At 37.8% G+C, this 13,446-nt stretch overlaps 2 protein-coding genes across 3 annotated transcripts in view; one reads left to right on the top strand and one right to left on the bottom strand.

Annotated features, from left to right (window-relative positions):
* Positions 1-5,499, top strand: part of LOC109469713 (putative deoxyribonuclease TATDN1) — an 8,456-nt gene extending 2,957 nt beyond the window's left edge. The window contains exons 1-11 of one of the 2 annotated variants that reach the window (XM_019768292.1): positions 201-280; positions 1,259-1,308; positions 1,551-1,614; positions 1,998-2,141; positions 2,473-2,515; positions 2,850-2,935; positions 3,189-3,229; positions 3,323-3,399; positions 3,520-3,590; positions 3,962-4,094; positions 4,644-5,498. In XM_019768292.1, the coding sequence (XP_019623851.1) occupies positions 241-280; positions 1,259-1,308; positions 1,551-1,614; positions 1,998-2,141; positions 2,473-2,515; positions 2,850-2,935; positions 3,189-3,229; positions 3,323-3,399; positions 3,520-3,590; positions 3,962-4,094; positions 4,644-4,746 (852 nt within the window). In that variant the 5' untranslated portion in view covers positions 201-240 and the 3' untranslated portion in view covers positions 4,747-5,498. Of the gene's footprint in view, positions 1-200; positions 281-1,258; positions 1,309-1,550; positions 1,615-1,997; positions 2,142-2,472; positions 2,516-2,849; positions 2,936-3,188; positions 3,230-3,322; positions 3,400-3,519; positions 3,591-3,961; positions 4,095-4,643 lie in introns of those variants that run through there. The other variant, XM_019768290.1, reaches the window with a different exon arrangement.
* A 528-nt stretch (positions 5,500-6,027) lies between these two features.
* LOC109469680 (transmembrane protein 214-B-like) overlaps positions 6,028-13,446 on the bottom strand; it is an 11,499-nt gene continuing 4,080 nt past the window's right edge. The window contains exons 6-20 of the mRNA XM_019768234.1: positions 12,516-12,647; positions 12,123-12,205; positions 11,804-11,909; positions 11,572-11,653; positions 11,234-11,335; positions 11,034-11,073; positions 10,656-10,757; positions 10,109-10,200; positions 9,796-9,844; positions 9,537-9,641; positions 9,272-9,389; positions 8,813-8,946; positions 8,360-8,491; positions 7,882-8,054; positions 6,028-7,350 (exon numbers count right to left, since the gene is read on the bottom strand). Coding sequence (XP_019623793.1) covers positions 7,239-7,350; positions 7,882-8,054; positions 8,360-8,491; positions 8,813-8,946; positions 9,272-9,389; positions 9,537-9,641; positions 9,796-9,844; positions 10,109-10,200; positions 10,656-10,757; positions 11,034-11,073; positions 11,234-11,335; positions 11,572-11,653; positions 11,804-11,909; positions 12,123-12,205; positions 12,516-12,647 — 1,562 coding nt within the window. The 3' untranslated portion in view covers positions 6,028-7,238. The remainder of the gene's footprint in view (positions 7,351-7,881; positions 8,055-8,359; positions 8,492-8,812; positions 8,947-9,271; positions 9,390-9,536; positions 9,642-9,795; positions 9,845-10,108; positions 10,201-10,655; positions 10,758-11,033; positions 11,074-11,233; positions 11,336-11,571; positions 11,654-11,803; positions 11,910-12,122; positions 12,206-12,515; positions 12,648-13,446) is intronic.

The raw sequence follows: 13,446 nt of genomic DNA, 5'->3' as shown, positions 1-13,446 counted from the left end.
GTTATGTTTGTGTAACAGAGAAATCAGATACTTTATACCGCTGTTCAATATGCTGTAGGGCCACGCATACATAGCCTCGATATGCAGTCATACTAAAAGATCCTTGTGTTATATTGTGAAATTATGTGAATTTTCTGCAGCAGCGTTGGTATTTTCACTGAATTTGTCTATTCTGACTGAAATTATATTGAAATATGATATTCCATTCTGCTGTTGACAAGAGATTTTTTCTCAGATGGAATGTTCAGAGGATTGTACCATGGATCACAGAAGCACCAGGGTAAACAACAATCTTATTCTCCTTATTTATGATTGCTCACTATCATATAATAGCCATTTATAAATTATAATAAAGTTCCAACTCGGCTTCAGGACTGTTTTGAAAATGCCAAAGTGAAGAACTTGTCAATGAAAAGAAATTGACATCATGTCATATGTCCAACATGAATAAAATTGTGCGTTCATACTAAAATCATGGATCTATAACATAAACATAGTTATTATAGGTCAAGTCACAAATGCGGGTAAATGTTATATCACTTAGAGATGTAAATGAAAAAAACTCCTTTCAGTTCCATACAGTGTTTCTATGTGATGAAATTCAACCCCAATGTATTTGAATAGATAACGTTACTAGAATAAGTTTTCTCTGTATATGCAATCTATTGTGGTGCACAGAAAGTGCGAAATGGAACGAAATGGACAAAATGGAACAAAATGGAACAAAATGAAACTAAATATGTATGAAGTACGTTGGAACGGCAACGTTAGTGCGTTTTTGCTATCTATTTCATTTCATCGTGCACATGTAAGGGACGCGGCTGGTGATAAAATTCCTCCTCCTGGGCATACCGCTAGGACAGACAGAGGCCACAAAGAAGCACACTTTGACTGCTCACCTCAAAACTCAATTGTTTTATAACGTACCTTATAACGTTGTGGTCACTTAATTCTTAACGTACCCTGATCCATCTTATAACGTTGCGGTCACTTTATCATTAACATACCCTGATCGATCTTAAACGTTGCGGTTCTAAGCCATTTGGACGTCAAGCGGACACTAGCATCGCCGTTCCAACGCACAAATGGCTTAACGGCTTTCCTTCATACATATTTTGTTTCATTTCGTTCCATTTCGTTCCATTTCGTTCCATTTCGTTCCATTTCGTTCCATTTCGCACTTTCTGGGGTCCCATCTATTGCTATGTAATTTGTATAAATCAAGTGAATGGACAGTGTTGGATTTTGCTCCCTCCAGATGACCTACAAGATGTCCTTGAACGTGCCTTCAACAATGGAGTTGAAAGGGTAATTGAAAAGACAATTTGCAAGACGTTAATAAATTTTCAATATAACATAATGTGTTCAAAAATACTGTACAGTTACAGTAGTATTAAACCTGATGTCAATTGTGATGGCCTCCTGCCATTATTGCATATAAATGTAGTATCTGTAGAATGAAGATGTTCAAAGCTGTCAAGTTGCTTCTTTTATTTTAATATGTGATGCTGCATGCATGAAAATCAAATAATGCCTGTAATCCTTGACAGATCATGGTGACCGGTGGGAGCCTTCAGGACAGCAGGGAGGCACTTGAACTTGCAAAAAAAAATGGTAAGACCAAGAGGATGAAATTTTTATGTCAAGGATGTAGCTAGCAGCTGGCCAACATAAAATGTTAAACTTTAGGTAATCCAAAGCTTTGAAGTAATATTTTTTGAAGTGGCAACAGTAGGAAAGATGTTGCCATATGGATGCATTGACAGGAAATTAGCTCAAAGGTCCCAGAAAAGATTATCTCATCTCCAGTCTTCAATTTCCCGTTATATGCAGAACGTGTTACATGTCTATTGCCTTAGTATGACTATGAGAGGCAGTAGGAAAATGTGTATAAAGAATCAGCAAGAAATTTACAATAATGATTGAAATAAGAAATCCACAAAAATGAATTTACAATAATTTCATGGATATATGACATGTTCAATTTTTTGTTGTAGATGCCCTGTATTGTACAGTCGGCTGCCACCCCACCAGATGTGGAGAATTCGAAGAGTCAGACCCTGATTCCTATCTGGAGAAGCTTACAGAGCTGGTCGAGAACAACAGGAGCAAAGTGGTGGCAGTAGGGGAGTTTGGACTGGGTGTGTAATATTACAGTGTACGTGGTGCATGGTATGACTTGTCTTCATCAAGCAGAACTCATAACTAGTTGCGTGCAGTTTTGTGTTGGGAATAATGGTCATAAATGTTTTGAAAATTGATGCATAACAGTGGTAATCAATGAAAGCTACTACTGGTAGTTTTTGGTGATGGTTTACTAAATAGGTTTCGCTATGTCTAAGTTTAAAGCTGTTTTATTCTAATTTTACAAAAAGTGTGCATTTATTGCATTTCTTTGTCCAGCAAAGTCAAGGATTTATATACATTGAACAACAGGTTTATTAAAATCATGTTTTTCTAAACTATTTTCAGACTATGATAGGCTCAACTTCTGTGCAAAGGAAATACAATTAAGGTAAGCAGGACATAATCTCAACCGTATATTGAAACAAAAGGCCTGATAGAAAAACTGTCACATTCATATTTGATAATATTACATTTTGTAGGTTTGATTTATACATGTATGTAAAATAATTATGTTTACTGAAGGAAAACATTGTTTTTGCTGTTTCTTCTTCCGTTCCAAATACAAAAGGTCCATCACCAGAACCAGACGTCTGTCACATGGTAACTGGTGTTGGGTTACACCTTGCTGCAATTTTACAACAGGAGGGATTTAGACTCCTGTCACCACAAATATGAATATGTTTGAGTAAGAATTAACAAAGCTAGTTTCATAATATTTTCAGGTATTTTGAGAAGCAACTGGGCATCGTGGAAAGAACCAGGCTCCCGATGTTCCTACACTGTAGGAATGCTGCCTCAGATCTTGTTGGTGAGTTCATCAGCAAGCAAATATCCAACTGTCTGAAACTTTGATTTAAAGAAGATGGGTGTTATTTTCCAATAGATTATTTATCAATGACTAGATTTTTGTAGGATCCCACTTGTTGTGAATTATATGTCATGTGTTTTATAGAATAATATCTCTATCTCCATGCAGACCCTACCCATGCTCTTGCTACATGTTTCTCACTTCCCTTAAGCATGACTATTTTTACTAATAACTATTAACGTTGTTATTTCAGATATCTTGTCAAAAAACAAAGACAGGATCACCCAAGGTGTGGTAAGTTGCAAGGAGGATACATGTACATAAACAGGAGTTTGTTTGTCCTTTTAATGATTATTTACAGTAGATAATGCTGTCATTTTTTTCCAGGTTCACTCTTTTGATGGTAGCAAAGAGGATGCACAGAGAATTTTAGACCTGGGACTTTACATTGGAATAAATGGCTGGTAAGAATCTGTTATAACAAGAACCAATTTCTTTATACTCTTCAACTTATTCTCCAACTCATTTTGATGTGCACATTTTCATACACTAGTACTGGAGAAACTTTCTTTTTTCTCTTACAGCTCTTTGAAGACTGCAGAAAACTTAGAAACAATGTGCTCAATTCCCAGTGATAGACTCATGATAGAAACAGGTTTGTATATGTATGCATTTTTTGTACCTGTATAACAAATTGAATGTCCTATACACAGAATAACAAATCTTCCCCTATGAGTCCACCTCATTTTCTGTGTCTGGCTTTATAACCTCTTGTCATTCTGCTTGTTAATCTTCCCCATCCAAGCGCTGTCCACCCACTCTCGAGTTAACCAAGTTTCTTGTGTCTGATCTTTTGATTGCCAGTTCCCCCATGTGCTGTCAACTCGACAAGACACACAAACCCATACCTCAGCCACCCAATACAATACTTCTATACTCCCATAAGTAACTACATTATTTTTCATTTCCAAACACTAACTGAAAAGGACATTGACTTTGTTGTATTGACCTTAATTGCTCTGTCAGATGCACCTTGGTGTGAGGTGAGGCCAAGCCATGCAGGTGCTAAGCTTCTCAAGACAACTTTTCCAACAAAGAAGAAAGAAAAATGGGAGAAAGGACACTGTGTCAAGAGCAGGAATGAACCTTGTCATATTGTGTAAGTACTAAAAATCTATTGTAAAGGAATAAGAGAATATGGCAAATTGCTGGGAAAGAAAAAGAATATAAATTTCAAACCAATAGCAGGTCTTGTTGTTTGAGGTGCAAATGTCCTACTGTGACATGTAACTATTTTTTGTTATTCTAAAATATTGTGAGATAATTTCTAGCATGGACGCTGGACATGGATAGGTGATGACTTTCTAGCATTAGTCTTCTGACCAATAGTGTCACACAAAAGCTATACCATGCTATACAGTGTATTTATGAGCACAATTCACATGTAAGGAGTATGTGGCCTGTAATCTCCATCCATGATTAGACTCAGATCTGTCCTTGGTGCTGAAAACATCTCCTGTCCTTGGTGCTGAAAATAACTCGCATAAAGAAATGAACTTTACTCAGTATTTGAAATTGAATAGACTACATGGAATACATACATGTACACATTGCTGACCTATACATGGATCCATGGTCACAATGACTTGATGATGCAACAAGCTGTACCATGCTTTACAACTAAAGATCTTTTTTCTTTCCAATTCAGTCAGATTCTGGAGGTGATGGCTGGAGCCAGGAATGAAGATGTAACAGACTTAGCAGATGTTCTTTACAACAACACCAAGAAAGTCTTCTTTCCTGACAAATAGATCACTCACAGAATATTGTAATCTTTCCCATGAAGGATTTAGCAAGACAAAAATAATCAGACATAATCTAGATGCTGATGTACTTTATTGTTTACAGCACATTGTTATAGACCTGCACAGGTCATTTCAGTGTAATATATGCAGCTGCTGCTGCATCACATGCTTTAAAGTTGGTGTGTTACGCCAAAGGGCAGGTTATACTGGCTATAAAGATACAGATACATGGTATTGTTACCATCATAATTGTCAATTTCTCTCTTCTCCGTATGACATGTAATATGTTTTTTCACACATGCTGCAAAACCAGTTTGGGTGGGTGTTATTTACACCACATTCATTACATGCACAGCTTTTACCATCCCACTTCCTAAAGAACCATAAACCATTCCTGACTGTCTATCAAAATTAGTGATTTTGCCAATGAGAGAACAGGATTTGGTCATGTGACTGTAACCTTCTATATGACTGTTCAACATCAATCCTTATGGTAGACCTTAAGCTATTCAAGCCAAAGGAATTAATTTATTTACAATTGTGTAAAATATGGCTGTCCTCATTGTATCTCAACATGCAAACATAAGAGCAAGCTGTTGATTGGTTTTCATAAGTTTCACGGGTCACTACTAACAGCAACATAGGGAATAGTGATGCATACCGGTTCACTGGACTTGGATCCGGACTTGTAAGAATGTTTAGGTTCAAGTCCAAAAAAAAACTAAAAGTCCAGAACTGAGTCCGGACTTACTACCATAAAAGACCATTTCACATACCCCTTTTCTTTCCAAACCACCTAAAACCTTCCGTAGATTGCAAAATCTTTGCTGCAAAATGAAGAAAACATTGCCATCGGGCATCGTCAAGTACCGGCCTCCATGTTATGTGGCCAATTTCACCCAGACAACATTGCAAGGTTGCCAACATACAATTTTGTATATGCCATGGGTTTAGGTCCGGACTTACAAGTCCGGAACTGAACCTAAACCTCTGGACTTGAATCCGGACCTGAACCTAAAATTGGGTTTAGGTATGCATCACTAATAGGGAATGCTATCTCATTCATGTATGTTACATTGATGTTTTAATAAATTCCACCTCACAAAGTTTGGAATAAATTACATGTAGTCCTGTTGTGTGTCAGCACTGAATTAGCTAGCTTTATGCAGCCTTGTTATAAAGAACCATCTAACAGACCAATCCTGACTGTCCATCACAATAAGCAGCTCAACGAAAGAGAGAGCGTCACTTAGCGGCTCAACCGACAAGAGAGTGGCTGCATGCACGTCAGATATTTCTATTTTTATGTTTTTATTTTGCACTTCTACATTTGATGCCATGGAAGGGGAGTATGGGATCGGTCTACATAAACTGTGCTTGTACGGCATACATTTTCTCAAGTGGCAAAAACATCAGGTTTTACCATAGAAACATAATTATTATGCAATGTATTATAAATGAACATGGAAGAGCATTATGTCTCAAACTACCTAATATGTAATGATGTATCTGTGTTGTAAAACATTACTGTGTAGTCTGCTGGCTGCCAATGGGTGGGTAATTAAACAGAAGCTATACATTGTTGTGTCTTACATGGTTTGCAACAACTGGAACAATAACTAATAGTTACCTTTGTTTTTTATCATTTGCAAAATTACATCTAATTCAATAAACAGCAACAAAGTTATGTGTCCCTTATCGAGAACGGACACATATTTTGGAATGAAATTTACTTGTGCTAAAGCCTGTACATTTGACAGCAACAATATTGCTCATCTTAGCAAATATGCGGTGGGATATCTCAATGCTCTTATCATTTACTTAAAATTTACCTTTTGTCATAAATAGTTTCTCTGCCTAGTATTAATAATGTGGGTCATGGAGAAGATGTATTATATCTAAGGAAAAAATATTCTAGATCTTTAACTGATGAGAAATGTCATTAACTTATTAGCAAGACACCATAGTCCTGGCACATATCACAATGTTTCTTCCACTTTCAATGTAAGACATTAGCTCCCTTTTTGTTACAGACTTACTGCTAAATTATCTTTGTCACAAAATTTAGCTGCCAGAGCAATCTGTGTGTATGGGTGTTTTGCTGTTTATCTACTGACCTGGCAGGTAGATTCTGTTTTAGAATGGAGGTATTTTCTTTCAAATGTTGCTATTTGAAAGCACTGATATCTAAAGAATCAAAGTAATATTCCATCTTACCCAAACAATAAACTGATCTATATTCTATGTAATTGTAATTAGACATGACTGTCATAAAGGAAAATGCCACTGAACATGTAGTACCAGGTTGAAATTATATGAGGAAATGAGCACATATGGTACATGTGTTGATACAGATGTTTTGGACTCTTCTTCATATCTTAACTATATATATGGCCAGAGCAGAGTAATTTTCTACATTACGTAACATACCCAGATTTTGGAGTCAAATTATCACAGGATGAGGTGAAGAGATTGCACTGATGATGGTAACATTTTCATTACGTGCTAAACTTGTCCATGATCCACTGTTTGGCAGCAGTGCTGGATGTCCATACATACTCCCAGACCATCACCATGGAAGCCTGCAGGGCCTCAGGAGACAGCTTTCCACTGTAGGAGTGAACAACAAAATACACTTCTCTGCATACATACATCTCTTACATGTAGACTATCTCTTGTCTACAGTTGCAATGACTATATGTAACACCAGACTGCTCCCTCCCTCTAAAAAATTGTATGAAGCCTAAGAGGTCAAAATTGTGAATTTGTGGCATCCATGATTGTTGTTAGTTTTATTGTTACATGTAATAGTTATCAATCCAAAATGTAGTCTGAAAAAATGAAATTGGACATTTCAGACTTCCTGGAAGTATGTTGGGTTTTTGTGACCTTTAATTTACCCCCTGGACTAGTCTGTGTCTGATCTATTTACCTGTGAGTGTCATTCTGCCTGTCAATCTTACCCCAGCTGCCTGCTGTCAACCTGCTCTTTCTGTACATACAGACACAGACCCATGGCTCAGTCACCCAAAACAATACTTCTGTGCCAAGTATGACTGAACATGTCCAAATGAGAAGTTGGTCTCTGCAAGCATCCATTACTTCTCACCTATAGTGTGACAAACTGTTCCTAATACTCACGTGAAGACATTCTTCCCAAGCCAGCTGCCCACAGCCTGGACGTTGTCCACCATGGCTGTCCACACTACCATGACGTGGGGCTTCAGGACTGCCCAGTACTCCTGGGCAGCAACATTAACCTTGGACATGACCTGGGTAATGGTGGCCACCACAACTGGGACCTTGGCATCAATCTGAATAGGTACAATAAGAAATTGGAGATTTTAGTCCAACCGGAAATGTTTTGGGTTTTTGCCAATGTAATGGAACTGTGGAGGGGATTTAATACATAATCTATTCATGTTACACATACAGTACATGTAGTCAACACATGTACTGTATGTGTAAAACACATGTACTGTATAGTATGTGTAATTCCACATACACAATTCTGAATTCTTCCACATACTGCACATTCACACACACCCAGCACCTGCTACATGTATGTTATGGTTCTTACAATCAAATTTTACCAGACCTACATGTATTGAAAACGTACCCACTCCAGGACCAGTGGAACTTTCCTGTCCAGCCAGGCCCTGAGAGGTGCAGACACTTCAGCTATCCACATGCCAAGGTCGTACAAATTCTGCCACAACAGCTTGATGTAAGGGTCCATGACCTCTGCTACCTACATGCAAGGCATAATTGTTACACATAAGGTACAATGCAGTTTGGTATCCAAACATATTGTAGCTGCCGAGTCTCTTACAGAGAGGACAAAAGAGACCGAAGCTATGTTAAGTTTGGATTTGCAGAGAGAATGAAAGAGACACAATAGGTTTTGACACAAGGTTATTACATGTAACTAAGCCATTAACATTACTATGTAATAACTATGCCAGATTAACAATGTGCGTGACCTCATAAATAATGTGGGAATGAATCTATATATCTAACAGAATCTGGCAAAACAGACTTCCAACAGTTAGTCATTATCCAAAGTTCCCACCATGCTGTAGTAGTAGGGCACCCACTCCCTGGCCCAGTCAGTGCCTTTCCTGCTGTAGAAGCTAATCTTGACCCAGGCTTGTTGGGACACTGCCAGTAGGCCAGAGTCCTTCAGCACACGGTGGGAGGTGGAGGCTAAAGGAAAGGTATGAGATATAAATCAGGAGGTTCCATATAAGGAGAGCATGTTAAACTTCAATTGAAAATAGTAGGGGAGCATTCAAGTATTAGTGATTCAACCCTTACAGTCCGGTCTTACACAGCTTGTATTTTACTGTACCTGTACAGAACTGGTGTGTTTCATGTTTACTGGTTATGCAGAACAAATACATAATATGACACGTGGTGGAACAGCACTGTTGGTTACTGGTGATATGCTAAATGTATTGCTAGACTGGTTGCACATTCCAGAGTAACTAACATAGAAACATTACTTCTCTTTTATACATGTTCAGCTTACCTTGGAAACTTCCATGTGTATAAATATCTAGCCCTAGGATTGCTACAACCAGCAATAGGATGGTGAATATGAGCCGTCCCCATGGGAACTTTGGTTTCTTCATCTTCAGCAACAGTTCCTGGAAATAGTGGAGGGGCTCTTGAGAATTTTGTACTGTTATGATGTCTACTTCATTCAATACACTTTGCAACATGAGCTTTCATGACTAGTAAGACTAAGAGTGGCAAAAATCAAGTTTCTGAAAAAGAAGCTTGGGATATTGCACCTTGCATGCACTCCGACACTCCTCCCTTCCTGGGGTGTGGGCTGCCATCTCTTCATTTGTAATACTGAATGCTAGAACAGTCTCCTGGACAAACTTCACTGGGAGCTGTAACAAATCAACAGTAAACCATGTATCAAAAAAGGAACAAATAGATAATATACAAAGAATAACAAGAAATCAGGGATTTCAGAATTATGTGAAGTATTTTGCATTGTATGTATGTATGGTATCATGGTAAATATGGAAAATCTTAACTCACCACTCTAGAGACCTTATCCCAGTTGTCTAGCATGTACCTCATGAGAACTCTGCAAGATAATGTTACATCAATATTATAAGACATACTTAAGTCAGTAAAGAGATACGGTACCACGGCCTCCCTTCCATTGATTTTCATTTGTGGAGCACAAACCCAAAATAAACAGAACCAATATCATATCTGCCATTACTGCCTAAACTACGGCTAACGGAAAGAAGTAAGATGCATGATTACTTCATTCTATAAATGTTGGTACATGCATGTTTGATTTACTCTTATGTGTAGAATACTCAACACAACCCACTCTACCTACCCAGACTGGAGGAGGTGCTTGGTGTACATCTGTCTCCAGTTGCTGAAGCTTTGGGGGTCAGATGTCAAACAATGCACCAGGAGCTCCATGATCTGTGGACAAGACATAGACAAGATGATGATACTTTTAGGGGATGACCAAGATCAGCATCAGTATGTGAATGTACATGTAGGGGTCTGGAATACATTTACCTAAATGTATCAGTTGTGCTACATGTAGATGCATAACCTGGCTTTTGACGTCCAATGGTAGAGTACCTAGGCTAACAGAGGTGAGATCGTGAGCTTGTGGGTTTGATCCATACCATTGCTGGCTAGACATTGCATCCTTCGGAGAGACACTTAACAAGACTTTCCTAACTTTACCCAAGTGTAAACTGGTACCTAGCCAGGAAAGGTAAAAGCTGGTGGAGGGAGAGGATGCAACCAGTAGTGAAAAAGGCGATCTACTCACTAGGGCATAATAATAAAAGAATAACTAGGGTGAACACGTACGTTAAGTATACATTGTAGTCTGCTTCAACGTAAAAGTACATCCAAAGCCCTACCTCTGTCTTGAGTGCAGGAGGACAGTTTGGAGTAGCCCGGGCCAGCAGTGAAGGGAAATACTGGCAGGGTGTTTTGCTGGCTGATGGGCCCAGGGCAAGGTCCTGTCAAAAAAGTAAGAAAGGGAAATGTATGTGAACCAAGCAGGGAATGTTATACATGTATACCAACATACAGTTATACATAAGTACAGTTTGGTGGCTTAAAATTTAAATCAGACAGGCCTCCATTAAAAAAATATATATTACTGTGATATTATGTAACTCTTCAAGAATAAAGTCTACATGTATGTCGGCTATAGTTGAAGAACTTTATTTGGCAAGAGAAAACAAAAAAAGTTATGAACAAAAAAGCACAAGAGCCACTTGGCTCAGAGTTACCTTGATTTTAGGATAAACTGCTTGTAGTCTCTGTTGTAAACTAGTGTAAGAAAAAATATGAAATTTAGACTGTATACATCCTCAAAACAGACTATGACTTGAGATATGAACAGTTTATAGCAGCATTTTCATTTAAATATGAAAATAATTCTGTCATTGAATCTCTCCCAAAGTAGCATAAGCAGAAAGCCATGTCATACCTCTGTGCAAGTGCAGTGTTAGGAGTGAAAACAAAGTCCAGTACAGGGAAGAACTCATGTGGTCCAATGGAATTGTGAGATGCCTTGGTCTTTTTGTGGTTCCTGTTAAAACAAATGGTAATCATGAACAATGTTGATGTGGGCAATGTCAGTAGAAGTTTTTAATCATCATCATGTTAGTTTACAAGGCTGTACATGTATCTTTAAAATGCAAATCACTTATTAATAAGTTCTAATAAGTTCAACATGGGTTATCATTCAATGGCAAGCATAATGCCACACCAGAAACACTGAAAATCCAACAACAAAATGAAATAGATTGAAGAAGTCTTTTTTACTTGAAGAGGTTTTCCAGAATCCCAATGATGTAACTGGACAAGCTCTTTGTGCCCAGGTGTGGCAGCAACAGCTGCAACCATACTGATGAAGATTCAAGATGATGGAGTTAATTTCAAGTGTTAAACATTAATTTCATTGTTACCTTTAAGGCTTATAAACTTTTATATACATACAAATACAAAAAAATTACTCAGGAATTCAAAACAGAAAAATTTACAAGAATGGACCCACCTGTTAACCCTATTGCTAAATCCTTGCTTCCTGATTGGCTGAGCGCCCAGATGATGGACAGGCAGACATTTGGTCTGTTCACAGTGGTTTTTAGTAAATCAGCAAACTATGTGGGATACAAAACATGTATGAAATACATGTAAATCCCCACTGATAACACTATTCAACAAAGACTTCCAAAAGTTCGAAATCTCTTCTTATTGAAATGAGGAATTAGTTTTTCTATGCATCTAAAACTTAAGGAAAGCTGTTTTTTTGCTTGAATTTAAGAAGATGCCATGTACTGAAACAGAATTTCTAGTAAAAAGTGTACATGTACCTTGGGTAGGTTTGCTGTTGTGACCTCAGGTCTAGTCTGTGCTAGGAACTGTGTACAGATGCGGTAACCGTATGTTGGAGTCCCTGAATACAAACAAAAAACATCAACATTAAGAAAACAGCCTTGTGCAAACTCTGTTTTGTAAGACAGTATCAGTGTCTATCACTACCCCCATCAGATCCTACCTGTGCTGCATTCCCTATTTTCAATAAACTTCAGCATGATTTTTTTTTCATCAATACTGGGAGACAGACACGTCACTCACAGACACGTCATAGAAAAGAATACATGTCAAGATCATTTTTCTCATCTCCCAGTAAATTATTTTTGAAACTCAATGAATCGCATTGTATTCAGCTATAGGCCTGTACGTTAACAATACATTCTCCTCACCATTTGTCATCTCCTTCACCATCATGTAAAGGCAGTGTTCAAAGAAGATATTCTGGATTTGGAGAGGGCAGCTGGTTACAGTGGACGACAGGACACTGTATACAGGCTTGGGCAGTATGGACAGGGGATAGTCTGTGGAGAGATGTACATGTACAGAGGTTGTATTGGAAGGCCATCTTTGGAAGATTTTGTATAACTGAGACAAGAGTTGATTACTCTTTTTGAATATGAGTTGAATGACTTTATGTTTCTAGAACAGTACTAGTAGTTAGTAGTAGTAGTATCCAGTCTTTCAAGGGGTTCCTGATAGAAATGGCCAGGCAGCAGTTGGCTAGTCTTCACACTTCTTTAAAAATGTTTGAATACATAAGTCAATAAAATAAAGACTGTATCAAAATAATCTTTGATAATCTATATACAGATATTCTGATAACATTACCTGCTGGCTGCTGGTAGAACGTTGGATCCAAATCTGGAGCATCTAACTTCAGATTCAGCACAGATGCAAGGTCATTCAGCCAGAACTGTGGGAGGGATACAGACATATTTCTGCCTTCTACAAAATGTAGTTGTTTGTAAGTTCTTATGCATGTTTCTGTATATGTGAAATGTTACAAACAAGACTTGACTATGCTAAATGTTTTTTCTTTAACTTTCACACATAGGTGAATCCCTACATGCTGTAATAGTTGTATATAGCATGTACATTTATATGCATACAGCACCTAATCAGACACCAGGATGAATATTAATAAAGTCATACACAGCGACCTTCAGAACTATTTTCAACATGTTGCTACTAGTACAGGTGTACTTCTCAATAATCTAGTTTCCTCAGCAAAGCTGGTATTTACACTTTCAACATTTATGCCACAAAATAGTGCAATATCACTATCAGGAAAGTGCCATTCATTTCTGTAATTGCAATACT

Source organism: Branchiostoma belcheri, unplaced genomic scaffold, assembly GCF_001625305.1.
Source record: "Branchiostoma belcheri isolate BF01 breed outbred unplaced genomic scaffold, Haploidv18h27 scaffold21, whole genome shotgun sequence".
NCBI classification, from domain to species: Eukaryota; Metazoa; Chordata; class Leptocardii; order Amphioxiformes; family Branchiostomatidae; genus Branchiostoma; species Branchiostoma belcheri.
This window is presented reverse-complemented; position numbering and strand designations above follow the sequence as displayed.